We start from the raw sequence: 14,726 nt of genomic DNA, 5'->3' as shown, positions 1-14,726 counted from the left end.
GCTTGTATCTACACCAGTGTTTAGTTCAGTGTCTGGCAAATAAGTGCTTCAAACTTGTTGTGGGCAGAGAACCTGCCGCCAGTCCTTAATACAGGGCTCTGCTCACAGTAAGCCCTCAATAAATACCATTGATTGATTCATAAATACCATAAAAACGAACAAAAAAAACCTGAGGGCCTAAGGAAAAAAGAGGTCCGGGGTGGGCAAAAAAGAAATGTTCAGAGAAAACAAGCAGGGCTTCCTTAAACAAAAGAAAACTGGGTGGGACTCTAAAAGGTGCTTCCCAAAAATGGGGAGTCAGCTTCAGATAAAATTAGATGGCTATTACCGGCTGGGTCTTTGTTCTTCCTCGTGCTCCTGCTATTTGTAAATCATTTTTGTCTGCCCATCTCTCGTTTTAGATTGTGGTCTCCCCAAGGACGGAGACTGGACTCTCACAACTCTGTAGTACCCAAAAAAGTGCTCACTAAATGCTGCTGTTTGATTTAGGTGGGGTGCAAGTTGACTATTATACTGGGTTTTCATATGTTCTTAATTTTATTAGGCTAGAGTGAAAGACCTTACTGTGAACCGTTTTACATCCAGTTTGAACTTAACCTGAAGGCAGAGAAGGAGAGGGAGAGAGAGACACACACTGGTGAAGGCAAAGAATGGAAATAAATTGCGGTAAAAACGTTTAGTGAAGAACAGAAGAAATTTTAGCTAGGAACAGAAGACATAGTAATTTTTTTGTTTTAAAGGAAAGGAGGTGGGCGTGGGGTAAGAGTCATTGCAGTTCTAAATACGGACGCAAGTCGTTGGGAGGATCTGTGCGGGGAGGATGGTGGATCCGTCTAACGGGCTGGGGCAGCTGTCCACAATTCTCCCCCATTGCTCCTTGGGATTCTCGCCCAAACCTGCAGGTTTGGGGAGCTACTGAGAGGGATCTGGGAACTACCAAGAGGCCTCTTTTGCCTGTTCCCAAGGAATCAAGACTCTAGTAGATAAAAATTTGGTATTAACCAGTTTACTATTAGATGAGTGCTCTGAGGAATGTAAGAAACTAAAGAAACAACTACCTCATGGGAATATGAGTTTTGTGCCAGTGATGAGAGTAAGTCGCGTCCGTTGGATTTAAGGTGGCCAGATGCAGAGTCAATATTCCAACACTAAGAGAAATTGGGTGACTTGAAGAACTGCTGACAGGGATGGTTGCTGAATATGCCGTCTATGGAGAGGCCTTCCCTCTTAAAAATGGCAGCTGTTGGGTTTGCGGTCAGTCAGTCATTAGAGTTGAGCCTTTCAATTCTGAAAGGCTGAAACCAATCCACCTCACCGCCATCGATAGCCCATGTTCCACCTCAATATCAGGCTCCGACAAAGAAATGTGAGGTTCCTTGGCGATTACTGAAGTCTCACTGTTCTGTTGCTGGCAAGATCCTAGCAAGAGTCCTTCTGGTTTGATCGGTGAAGAATGTTGTTCACTGCTCCCTCAAGGAATATGTGGTTTCAGACCACGTATTGTGATACAGCAGACAATTGATCGGGTAGAACCTCAGTGTAGCCGCAAATGGAAATTTGTTTCGTGCCATACCTTTTTTCAAATGGCTTAACGAGGAGCAAAATTGCCTAAGAAGCCTTTCTCCCCTATACTTCCTCCGTGTGTATTTGTTCTACCCAATGGGGCCGGTGAGTAGATGATCGGCCCAAAGCGTGCAGCCAAAGGGAGGAAAAAAGGGAAATCGGTAACTCGAATGATCAGGCTCGGACTAACCAAGAGTTGGCAGGATGTCCGGAGTTTGAGGATTTGCTAGCATATTCTCATTTTATTTCTAGGTGAACGGACAGTGCGCTGGCCATACGGCCATGCAAGCTGCAAGTCAGAACGGACACGTTGACATCTTGAAGTTACTCCTGAAGCAGAACGTGGATGTGGAAGCAGAGGTAAATCACTGCTAATTCCCTGAGGCCCAGCGACACATTTCCGTGTATTGCGTTGCCGTCTCTGAAACCGTCTTCAGTCGTTCGACTTTGGAGCCGAGAGATCGAGCTGGTCCTTTCCTTTGTCTTTGCTGTGGCTGGCCAGCGTGGGCAGCCTTGGGCAGACCTGTCGCCCTCCGGGCAATGCCATTAATTCTCCCTCACAGCCTTCCGGATAGGGAGTAGCCTACCCGACAATCGTGAGCCAGAAAGGGGCACGTGGAGTCAAGGTGGCTGCTCCATTCTCTGGCCTCTGCCCCCGAAATTCATCCCTTCATTGTGGTATTTTTTGAACGCTTACTGTTCATTCATTGACGTATTTATTGAGCGCTTACCGGGTGCAGAGCACTGTACCAGGTGCTTGAGAGAGTACAGTACAACAGTAAACAGACACGTTCCCCCCGACAAGCAGCTTACAGTCTGGAGGGGGGCAGGCAGACATGAATAGAAATAGAAATACGTAAATTACAGATATGGACCTAAGTGCTGTGGGGCTGGGACGGGGGTTAAACAAAGGACGTGGTCCCAAGTTGGGAAATGGAGGGGTTCCTACCTGGGGCAGTAGCCGGAGCTGCTTTAACCCCCGTATCCTCCTCCCGGCCTCTCCCTTGGTGCCTCTTCCGGCAGCAGCAGTGCCCAAGTCAGCCACCACGCTGGGCAGCACTCTCGGTCCTGGGAAACAGGCGCGAAAGCAGCAGCTTTATGCTCGGCCAGGGACCGGTGCCGGGTGCCGAGTCCTCCCTTGCCGAAGGCTGGAGGCCCCACGCGAACCAGCCCTGGAGCGGTGGCCGAGGAGGACGAAGAGAGATCGACGCCCCAGTGGTGGGCGTTGTCCTTCACCCCTCTGGCACCTCCCTTCCCTAATCATCCGGGGATTAGTTTGTTCGTCCAAGAGTTCACCCCCGCTTTGATGGATTCTTTGTTTTTTCTTAATTTTGTTTCATATAACTCTTCTGCCCAGAAAGCTTTCAGACCCCGGTTCTTCATCAGTCAGTCAATCGGTGGTATTTATTGAGCATCGGTGGTATTTATTGAGCACGTTTTGCGTGCGGGGCACCAAACTACGTGTTTGGGAGAGTATTTTTTTTTTCAAGGTATTTGTTAAGCGCCTACTATGTGCAGGCACTGTATTAGGCGTTGGGGTAGATAGAAGGTTGGACACAGTCCAAGTCCCACATGGGGGGTCATAGTCTGAATCCACATTTTACATATGAGTAATGGAGGCACAGAGAAGTGAAGTAAGCTGCCCGAGGTCACACGGAAGACACAGCAGAGCCGGGATTTACAACCCAGGCCCTCTGGCCTCTTAGACCCGTGCTCCGTCCACTCGGCCGTGCTGCGTCCCAGTAGAACAGAATGCGGCGGACAAGTGCCCTGCACGTAGGAAGCTCATTGGTTAGAGGAGGAGGCAGGTATTAATATAAATTAAATGTATGTACATAATTGCTGTGGGAGTGAGGGTGGGATGAAAACCACCTGCTCAAAGGATGCAGATTCAAGCACATTAGAGGGAGTCATGGAAGAGGGCTTAACTGGGGAAGACATCTTAGAGGAGATGTCACCTTCATACGTCTGTGCTTCAGCTGTTTATGCTGGTGCAAAGATGCAGCGTGGCCTAGAGGAAGGAGCGTGGACCTGGGTTCTAATCTTGGCTCTGCCACCTGTCTGGGGGTGACCTTGGGCAAGGCACTTAACCTCTGCGCCTCAGTTTCCTTATCTGCCAAAGGGGACTCAGCACCTGTGCTCTCTCCTACTCAGGATGTGAGACGAGCGTTGGAGTGTTCGAGGCAGGAGATGTGTGCTTCGATCAGATGGTGGTTCGATTGGAGAGGAAAGGGCGGATTTTAGAGACACCGCCGAGGAAGAACTTAGAGGATTTCGTGACGGATTGAATGTGTGGGTCGGAGGAGAGGAGTGAGCCGGGTCTAATGCCAAGGTTACAGTCTTGTGAGATAGGATAATTGCGTCGTCTAAGGCGGTGGGAAAGTCGGGGAGTGCATTTCCGAGGGAGCCGATGGAAGTTTTAACGAAAGGACGGGCACCTGTTTTTCTAACTCGTCTCTAACCTGTAAGCTCGTTGTGGGCAGGGAATGTGTCTATTATATTGTCTCCCCTCCAGTGCTTAGTACAGTCCTCTGCACAAAGTAAGCACTCGGTAAATACGACTGACCGAATGAGGTGGTTTAAATAGGGACTTGTGCAGAAACGAGGAAATAGACTAGACGTCTCCCTTTCCTTCCAGTCTTTGGTCGAGGAGGACCAGTTGGCAGCTGCAGCCTCGCTGGCCAGCGCGCCTGACGGGTCCACCCTCCTCACGTCTGTCTTCTTGCCCCTCTGTGTCCTGCCTTACCCCTATAAACATCAGGAAACCAGGATCCCTGCCCCAGCTCCTACCTTGGCTTCAGACAACACTCTACCGTTTCGTCACGGAAAGGCAGCAACTGATGGCGGGCGTGGAACCGTGATCGTTCCTTATTCCAGCAGCGGCATCGTCCTCCAGCAGCGGTACCTTTGAACGTGAACCGCTCGATATATGTACTGGGCAGCCTTAAGTGGTCGGGCTGTCGGCAGATTTGACTCTCAGATTTCACACTCACTCGGCTCTACGTTCAGCAGTGGTCTCATTTTTTTATTTTTTTGGGGTGAAATTGCCAATTTGGACTTCATAAACTTTGTCATGATTCTTTATGCTATCGTGTATAATTCTGAATTCACGGTGCTGGCAACCCGGAGACCTTGTTGCTAGGGCTGACCTAATCTCTCTTCTTTCAGTAGGCTCCCGTTGGACTGTACGTGTGGAATGGAATACCTGCCGTCCACTTCAGCCTCACCGTGGACGTATCGACCCCCTTCTCTGTCCCCTCTGAATGATTTAAAGTTGGGATGGCTTTCTTGGCCGGTGTTTGATGCTTCCAATTTAAAATATCTGTGACCTTGGGATTTCTGTGCTTTACTGCAATAGTCTCATTCAGATTTAAATGTTAATTTTTAGGATAAAGATGGAGACAGAGCCGTCCATCACGCGGCTTTTGGAGACGAAGGCGCTGTGATCGAGGTGCTTCATAGAGGGAGTGCAGATCTGAATGCCCGTAACAAGCGCAGGCAGACCCCGCTTCATATCGCCGTCAATAAAGGCCACCTCCAAGTCGTGAAGACTCTGTTGGATTTTGGCTGCCACCCCAGTCTGCAGGTAAGAGCATTTCAACTGCCTTTTCCTCAGTTGTTTCTGTAATTCCTAAAGATCGCCCTTTTGCAGTCTGATGATAATTAATCCTCCCCGACCTTCTGGAAGGTTCTATCGCTGTGCAACTAAGAACCGGGCAGAGAGCGGCCCATCTGGAAGATAGGCAGGAGGAGAGGAGGAGAGTTCCTTCTCCTGTGTGGGAGGCGCGTAACTAATAGCTGTGGATTTAAAAAAAAAAACCCTCGTTCTTACTAAAAATCGGATCCGTTCACAGGAAAGCTCACCAGCCTTGCCCTCGCTCCTCTGTATTAGAGCAGTGAGGCATCCGATTGCTCTGCTCATCAGAAACCCGAGCGAATGAACGTACTTAAGGGTCGGTGCTATGGCTTGTTTTTTTTCCACTGTAGAATTTTTACTTTCCCACAGCCCAGACTCTTCTGTGGTGTGGTCTTATTTATTTCAGGCCTCGGCCCCGCGCCACCTAAAATAATGGCGAGAGGCCTCTCGTCTCAGTAGCTAGTGATCGAGGCGTAATTGTGGTCCAGTGGAAAGTCTAGAGGGGTGATCATTCCAGGATCTGTGTGCTTGCCCAAATCTTGCCCTATCAAGTCTTCTGTAACAGCTCCAGTCAACGGCCTAACCGTGTTACCTGTCGGTTTAGATGAGATCATTAAAGGAAAAGTAACTGCCGTGCAGGTCGTTACAAAAAAATCAGAAATAGCCTGCATCCTAAATAAGGAGGATGTGGAGGAAACTGGGCCAGGCCTTCTGGCCTCGAAGAGGGGCCTGGGACAGTTGTCCCTACACGACGGTCCTGTTTCCCATGAAGATAGGGAAAACTGTGGCCAGGGGATGGGAAAGGCCCGGGTCAGCAGTGCAGGTCTCTACGGCAGCCACTGGAAAAACAGGGGTGACCCCAGAAGACCCAGCATCTCCTGAGAAATAGACATTTGGGAGCCCTCAAGGGGCCAGAGACAGGCATACCCGCCAGCGCCATCAGACCGGGGTCTGAAGAGGATTCTTTACGTAGTTCTTATTAGTGAAGAATGGCATCTCCTATTGAGAACGGTGGAGGGGTCTCGTTCCTGAGATCGAGTGCTTTGCACGGGGGTTCCCTCACCGTGTTAGTCCAGCCAGTTGTGTTTCCCCTTGGCCGTGGAACGCAACGAATTGGTCGAGGGGCAGGGGATCCAGCCCATTGTACGGGGCACACACAGGTTTTGGGCAGGCAGGTGGCAGAGTGTCTGCAGCGGAGTGCCTGGGCTGTGCATTAATGCCCGAGCACCATAATTCCGCAGCGTTTTGCCATCCTCGGTAGCCAGCCATTTTTAAGGATTCCTACTGGTCCTGGCCTCCGCTTAGCTTGTCCCAGTCGCTTCTTTGGGCAGAAATCTTCACCACCGAGGACAGATCCCCAGCAGACTTTCCTCCCGTGCAGAGCTGGGACCAGAGTACACGTCGCCTGGTTCCCAAAGCCGTACCCTCTCCGTCGGACCAACAGCGGGACTCTGGGGACCAAATCACTGGGGTATTCCACGATGCCGGTCTTCCGTCTGAAGTGTCCAAACCACTTTGACTTACTAGGGAGCAGCTCAAATTCAGGTATCCCGCTGTCCATTCATTCAGTCTTATTAAGCGCTTACAGTGTGCAGAGCACGGTGCTAAGCGCTGTGAGGGTGTATGCAACCGAGCAGGAGCCCCAGACCGGCAGCAGCAGGCGGGAGGGGGCTGTGGCTGTGGCTGCCTGGCTCCTGTTTCGGCATCCAGGCTCTTGCGGGGGCTCAGATTCCAAGCTGGGCTGTCATCGCGGATATTGTCGGGAGCAGTTCTCGGCGAAATCTGGGACGCTACGCTGTACGGGGCTCTCCGGACTGGAACGTTGGTGGAAGTGCCCGGTGGGAGTCAGCAGGGGAAAGGGGATGGGGTGACCTTGGCTACAGTTTTTTCTGCTCCTGCTCCTGACAGACCGTCCTGAAGGAAGCATTTTGTGTGCGTGCTCCGTGTTTTGCTGGCGAGTGAATGGATATTGTTAATCGCCTCTGGTGGGCGCGCACCGTGTACAGAAGGAACACCGCACCAAGCCCCGAGGATAGTACGAGGGTGATCATTCAAACGGGGCCCCGGCCCGCAGTCTAAAGGAGGGGTGCAGAGGGGAACCTGGTGGGGGACTCAGAAGTAAAGAAATAATTAATCAGCAGCATCTGTTGAGCACCCACTATGTGCAGAACACTGTACTAAGTCCTAAGAGTAATAATAATAATGATGGTGTCTGTTAAGCGCTTACTTTGTGCCAAGCATTGTTCTGAGCACTGGGGTAGATGCATGGTAATAATAATGTTGGTTTTTGTTAAGCGCTTGCTGTGTTCCAAGCACTGTTTTAAGCTCTGGGGTAGATACGAGGTCATCAGGTTGTCCCACGTAGGGCTCACTCCCTTCATCTGCGTTTTACAGACGAGGGAACTGAGGCACAGAGAAGTGAAGTGACTTGCCCGAGGTCACACAGCCGACTAGCGGCGGAGCCGCGATTGGAACCCACAAACTCTGACTCCCCGGCTCGGCCTCTTTCCACTGAGCCACGCTGCTTCTCAGTAGAATTAGTCAACATGGGCCCTGCCCTCAAGGGGTTTCCAGATTGAGCAGGGGTGACAGACGCAGGATAAGAAAATGAAAAAAGCCAAAGCAGTACGCTCAGAAATAATAACCCTGAGAGCACTAGAATCTGACTGCTCTAGTTAGGTGGTCTCTCATTCAACATTCACAGCCTCCCCCAGAGGTTTGCCATGGCTCCGTCAGGACCAGGCCTCTCTCGCCTGCGTCATTTGCAGGGTGGGGAGAATGGCATCATCCATCTGGCCCCCTGATTCTAATGGAGAACGAGCCCAGGGTCAAGGAAGCGCTCAATAAATAGGACTGAACGAATGAATTCCACTGCCTGGCATCCCACGGGCTCCGGAGCGGGTTGGGGAAGAGAACCAAGGGACTGAATTTCCTCCCCGCAGCAGTACCATGATTTCTCTGGAAGTAGTGAGCTCTCACATAGATTGCAGCTTTGGTGTAATCATAATAACAATAACGTTGGTATTTGTTAAGCGCTTACTATGTGCCGAGCGCTGTTCCAAGCGCTGGGGTATAGACGAGGTTATCAGGTTGTCCCAGGTGGGGCTCACAGTCTTAATCCCCATTTTACAGATGAGGTAACTGAGGCACCGAGAAGTGAAGTGACTCGCCCAAAGTCACCCAGCTGACAAGTGGCCGGGCCGGGATTCGAACCCACGACCTCTGACTCCAAAGCCCGTGCTCCTTCCACTGAGCCACGCTGCTTCTCATCCTGTAGCCATCTCTCTCTCCCTCTTTCTTCCTCCCTCCCCTCTCCCCCCTTCTAATTGTTTCTCGTTTTCAAGTTTCTGTCTTTCTCCACTGTAGTTTCAGCCCCGTTCCCTGGCCCTTTTAAAGCGTCATCCGCTGTTAAGGTGTCCGATGCACAGTAAGGATAGCTTTACTTGTAAAGGTCATCTCATGAAATAGTAATACGGTAGGCTCATAAATTCACGAATAATTTACTGTTAAATTGCAGCTTTCTAGAAAGTGGGTTCCACGTATGGTTGTGAAACTGTATAAACAGCCTGCCGACTTAGTGAGTTTGATATGCCTGACTTGGGGCAAGCCACTTTGGGCTTGTAAGCCACCCGTGTCTTCTTTCCCAGCCCTTAGGGTGATGCTGCGCACACAGTAAGCGTTTAATAAATACTATTACTACATTAAGTGTGCGATGTTCTCCGCTCACCTCAGAGGGAGGCCTTTTCCCCGGACTGGCTTCAGGGTTTATACGAGCAGCGCCCGGCGGGCCTTGACGGGATAAGACCTCTCCCAGCTCTGGAAATTCATGGTCCTGTTCAAGGCACAGAGAAGTCAGTGACTTGGCCAGGGTCACCCAGCAGTGAAGGGGTGGAACCGAGATGAGAACCCAGGTCCTTCCGACTCCCAGGCCCGTTGAAGAATAATGACCAGAGTATGCTCTTAGAGTCTCCCCGTGGCTAAGTTTGTTTGATGACAGACACCTGCCGTCTTCCCTCTACAGCCTCAGGCTGTCACTGCCCTTCAAGTAGTTGCCGATCTGAGGGGAGAGACTACCCCAACTCTCCCCAAAACAACAGTTTGCACCGCAGTAGTCAAGGGACACTAACAAAGGTGCCGCTAACGAAGAGGTCACTCGACCCCAGAGGCGGACATAAACGTCTTTATTGTATGACTCTCGTTTAATTTTTCGGCGTCTCCTTCTGAAAATGTCCAATCACCATTTTGGGAAGTTTGGAAGTGGTGCCAACTTGAGAGTATGAATTGAAGGGCCCAGGCTTTTCCCACAAGGAGTGACTGTCTGAGCAGAACATCCTCTCACGCTGTGAGTATTCTCACGCAACCTGTCCATGTTGTGAGGGTCTCTAAGAATACAACCCCAGTGGTACAGCAACCTGTCCATGTTGTGAGGGTCTCTAAGAATACAACCCCAGTGTTACAGGAGAACTGTCGATGCTCACTACCCCGAGGCCCGGGGGAATCCTCTTTTTCAGCCCCCCAAATAACTGTTGATCCGATGGTTTGTTACCCATTCTTTTAGACAGTTTTCAATCTAAGCCTTGCTGGCCTCGCTGAGACTTCTCCTGGGCAACCCATAGACAGTTCCCCTTTTGGCTTATCCCTTCCTCCCGTCCCCGACCCCCAGGCTGCATGGGAGCATAATTCAGGAGAAAAAGACAGGGAAAGCCAGGGAGTATGGGGAAAATGGTTGGGGCTGAAGACGGTATGGAGTTCTGTGGACAGTGGTTTGGGGTGGGATTTGGTTTGGGGCTGGATCACTTTTACCTCACACATCTTCACAGGCTATTTTCATTTGATTCTTCTTGTCGCCGATTGAGTTATGTGCCTGTTTTTACGTGCGGGGTGCGTTGCTTTGTTTCCTTTAATTTTCTGGCCTTCGTACTTCTGCATTATTGAATCATTTGGTACTGATCGAGATGGCCGGCTCACTGTCGAGCGGCCTGTTTAATGCGGCGTGTGATGATGACTTAACTGGTCGACTGCAATCTGGCACCGATAAGTTATGCGATAGAGTAATGTCACCGTTCTTTTTTTTAAAAAAGGACTCGGAAGGCGATACTCCCCTCCACGACGCAATAAGTAAAAAGCGGGATGATATCCTGGCAGTCCTGTTAGAAGCCGGGGCGGACGTTACCATTACCAATAATAACGGATTCAACGCCCTCCACCACGCCGCGCTACGAGGAAACCCCAGGTAAGGCCGTCCCCACTAACTGTGTTTTAGTTAGTTTTAGTTAGTTTTAATCAGCGTGTTTCCGTTGAAATCCAGTTCCCTAATGGCCAACGGAAAAGGAGAGCCCAGTCTAGCCGAGGCCATGATGACAACCCTCTTAAGGTGCCACATCCAGTGAGTGCCCTGATGATGATGGCGAAGATGACGCTTATTGTGATATTTGTTAGAAGCTAGAATGTGTCCTGTTATTACTTCCAAAATCCACCGTTGTTCCCTTGGTTCTTTTAATAATGAACGGTTTTTATTTAGTTGCATTTCTCCCCTAATAGATTACCCTATATCGGCAGTTCTTGACCCAAGACGTTTCGAGTTACGATGATCACAACACAGGGGTCTTGACTTTTCAACGTTTGCCTTTTTGTCAGCTCTGGTCCCGCCGTGCAGGTGATAGCTGATAGGATGGGCTCCTTAGGAGTGACTGAGAAGTGGGGAAATGATTTTAGCAAAGCCTTGAAGTCGGAGGGAGGGGTGGAAGTCTCAGAGAGGATAGGAATGGAGCGAGAGAGGTCAGAGGTGGGGAAGGTCACTGATCGGGGAGTCATCCCGTGCTCATAATAATGATGGTATTTTTTAAGCGCTTACTATGTGTCAAGCACTGTTCCAGGAAGAAATGAATTCCATCGGACAAAGGAAACTGTCTCACTCATAGTCTAAGTGGGAGGGAGGACAGGTATTGGATCCCATTGTACAGATGAGGAAACTGAGGCACAGAGAAGTTAAGTGACTTGCACAAAATCCCGAAGCAGGCAGCTGGCAGAGCCAGGATTAGAACCCAGATCCTCTGATTTCCAGGCCTGTACTCTTTCCTTCAGACCACACTGCTTCTCATCAGCCAACCCCCTTTTTATACCAGTAGCCCTAGGAGGTAACTGATTCTGATGTGCATTTTTGACTTAGATGCAGTTTTGAGGAGCAGTTGTGTCATAAGTCTCGGAGGCTGCCTGTAGAGGCCATAGTCCCTAAAGAACCAGATTCCGGCTAATTATTAATTGAAACAGGTATTTCTGTCTGTGTCATGGGTTAAAATGAGAGGAATCGTCCAGTTGTGTTTTCTTTAGTTTTTTGACACATGCTTGGTTCACTGAGAAAGGAGTGAAAGTTTCCTTCTGCTCGGTATCTTCTGACCAAAGATTCAGAGTACCTTGGTATTTGTTTTTCCGGGGAGAGGCCGCTGGCGTTTCTCATTTTCCCGTAGTTTTTTTAGCTTGCTTATTTAAGCAGATAGAGGTTTGCTTTCCACTGGGCTTTATTGCCGGAATCATTTCCACTTTATCGCAGCCCTCCTCTCAACCAGCAAAGTCATCTCGGGGAGGGACCCAGGGTCTCTGTGTGGGCTGCAGGACAAGGCCAGGCTCTTCTTCTCTGTTCCCCAGAGGAACAAGCCAAGCGGGCTGCCTGCCAAATGGGGTGCTCTACGGGGGACTTGATCAGGGGTTGCTTGTCTCCAGCCTGGGTCCCGGTTGGCGGGGTCAGGTGGGGTCACCCAGCTCTGTTCTGACCGGAATCCGGCTGAAAGAGCTGAAGGATGGGCCACAAGAGGCCTAGGGAGAGCTGGGCACAGCCCGTGGATTGCTCTGCTCCCAGAAGGGGGGCCGGGGGGAGCCTCTGGGTTTTTCATCATTTTCTGCGTCAGGACGATATTCACCGCCGGCCACAACTGTAGAATCTTCTTCTAGATGGAATTAATTTGAGAGATCTCTGCAAGTTATTAGCTGTTTGCTTCTAATTTTTATGAGGCCCTGTCCGTCTCTCCGAAATCTCTCTACCGCTCCTCAGTGTGAGCTCTTCGTGGGCAGGAAATGGGTCTTGTGCTTCTGTTGGACTTTCCCGAGGGCTTAGTACGATGCGTGGTTCTCAGGACCCTCCAGGGTTCCCCAAGGCAGGGGAACGGACCTGTGGTCTTCTGGAGGACAGTGACCAGTCACTCTGCCTGGTGGAGGGCCCTGGGTGGGCTGCCTGTTGCTGACTCCCCCCCAGCAGTCATGGGCGGGCCACAACTCCCATCAGGGCAGACTACCAGGACTTCAGGTTTAAGTGGCTCCGTTCCTCCTACTACTCTCACTCCCCTCAGCAAGCTTGAGAGCCGTATCTTACTCTTGATCTAATAGAAATGCATTTTCCATACACCTGTCAATCTCATTTCCAAATGCATATTAAAGTTTTCAGTCTTTTCAAATTTTTAATGGTACTAAGCGCTTACTCTCTACCGGGCACTGTGCTAAATGCTGGGGAAGAAAAAACCAATCAGGTTGATCTTTCTGTATAGACGCAGATTGATCGGAAGCTGAGCGATCGAGCGCGTACCGAACACTTGGGAGAGTATAACAGTAGCATAGCACATATTCCCTGCCCCCAAGGAACATGGAAATTAGAGGGGGAGAGGGGAAAAAATGTTTTCAGATAGCGAGAGGAGGAGGAACAGGGATAAAAGACAGAAACAGTTCAAACCCACCAGGATGAAGTGGCTGGATGAGCGAGGGGTAAATTTACAAATAAATATATATGTGTGCTGAGGATAAGACTAAAATACACAAGTGTTCCCTGTGGGTGTTGGTCTGACCCAGCTGGGGCCTTCCATGTTAATCTGGGAAGCCTTCCTGGAGGAGAACAAGTAGTATTTTTGCTTTCCACATTTATTACTAGTGTTGTAGTTGTGGACATGTGTAGTTTGAGGTGTCGGCAGGACATCTGCGAAGAGATGTCCTGCAGGCAGGAGGAAATGCGAGACTGCAGAGAAGGAGAGGTCAGGGCAGGAGAGGTAAATTTGGGAATCATCCATGTAAAACTGATAGTTGAAGCCATGAGAGTGAATGAGGTTTTCTCTAAGGGACTCATATTGGAGGGGACCGAGGAGCGGAAGTGGAGACAGCGGGTGAAGACAACCCTTTAGGAGTTTGGAGAGGATTGGTAGGGGGGAGATGGGGTGATAACTGGAGGGAGCCATGGGGTCCAGGAAGGGTATTTTTAGGATGGGGGATGTGGAAGCGTGTTTAAAAACAGCGGGGAGGAATCCATTGGAAATGAATGGTTGAAGATGGCAGTCGTGGAGGGAATGATAATGATAGTAATGATGGTATCTTTTAAGCACTTACTATGTGTCAAGCACCGTTCTACACGCTGGGGTAGATACAAGCTAATGACGTTGGAAACCGTCCTTGTCCCACACGGGTCTTAATCCCCATTTTAGCGATGAGGTAACTGAGGTACAGAGAAATCAAGTGACTTGCCGAAGGTCGTCACCCAGCAGACAGGTGGTGGTGCTGGAACTAGAACCCAAGTCCTTCTGACTCCCAGGCCCGTGCTCTTTCCACTAGGCAATACTTGTCTGGGGAAGAAGGGAGAGGGCAAGTGTTTTAATAAGGTATGAAGGGGTGGGATCAGAGGCGCTAGATTTTGAGGGGATGCGAGAGAGCTCTTCAGATACTTCTGGGAATACTGGGACACTCTTCACAAGATTTCCTCTCAGCCTTGCTTCAGAAGCCTGTCCTGTCCATCAGTGTCAGTCGATCATTTATTAAGCGCTTACTGTGTCCAGAGCACGGTTCTGAGCACTTGGGGAGAGTAGAATGTAGAGCACTCGGTAAGCAGATTCCCTCCCTATGAGGAGCTTACAGCCTAGAGGGGGAGACGGACATTTAAATAAATTACAGGTAGGTATTGTGGGGTTGAGGGTAGGGTGAATAAAGAGACCGTAATTTATTTAGACTGTAAGCTCTTTGTGAGCAGGGAATGTCTGTGTTACTGTTGTATTGTAGCCTCCCAAGAGCACACAGTAAGTGCTCAGTAAATCCGACCGACAGAAGGGAAAGGGAGTAGGGAAAATGAGGGCTTAGTTGGGGAAGGCGTCTTGGAGGAGATGAGATTTAAAAAAAGGCTTTGAAGGGAGAGTGGTATGAGCTTTCTGAAATGAAGGGGGAGGGAGTTCCAGACCAGAGGCAGGACGCGGGCACGTGCTCAGAGAGGGAAGCAGCGACTCTTCTGGCATCTGTAGACGTATATAGAGGAGCTTTAGGGATTTACGTTGTGTTTCGCAGTGTTTACGAAACAACTAATAGAGATGCAGCTAGAAAAATAGCTCAGAGTTACAGTGAATCTGAGTTTTCTGTTGATTTTTTTTAATGACTGTCGATCATTGACTTGTTTGTACTCCTACTGTCTGCCCTAGTTAACTTATCTCCATCTGTGCCGTTAGTGTTTGAGACTTTCAATGCAGGGACTTTTGCAGTTTCTCTGGTACCTATTTCAAGGCACCGT

At 49.9% G+C, this 14,726-nt stretch overlaps 1 protein-coding gene across 1 annotated transcript in view; it reads left to right on the top strand.

Moving 5' to 3' along the window:
* The window catches only part of MIB1 (MIB E3 ubiquitin protein ligase 1), a 119,563-nt gene that overhangs the window by 52,462 nt on the left and 52,375 nt on the right, over positions 1 to 14,726 (top strand). Inside the window, exons 10-12 of the mRNA XM_029068822.2 lie at positions 1,816 to 1,923; positions 4,952 to 5,149; positions 10,282 to 10,433. Coding sequence (XP_028924655.1) covers positions 1,816 to 1,923; positions 4,952 to 5,149; positions 10,282 to 10,433 — 458 coding nt within the window. The remainder of the gene's footprint in view (positions 1 to 1,815; positions 1,924 to 4,951; positions 5,150 to 10,281; positions 10,434 to 14,726) is intronic.

This window comes from Ornithorhynchus anatinus, chromosome 7 (assembly GCF_004115215.2).
Source record: "Ornithorhynchus anatinus isolate Pmale09 chromosome 7, mOrnAna1.pri.v4, whole genome shotgun sequence".
NCBI lineage: Eukaryota > Metazoa > Chordata > Mammalia > Monotremata > Ornithorhynchidae > Ornithorhynchus > Ornithorhynchus anatinus.
This window is presented reverse-complemented; position numbering and strand designations above follow the sequence as displayed.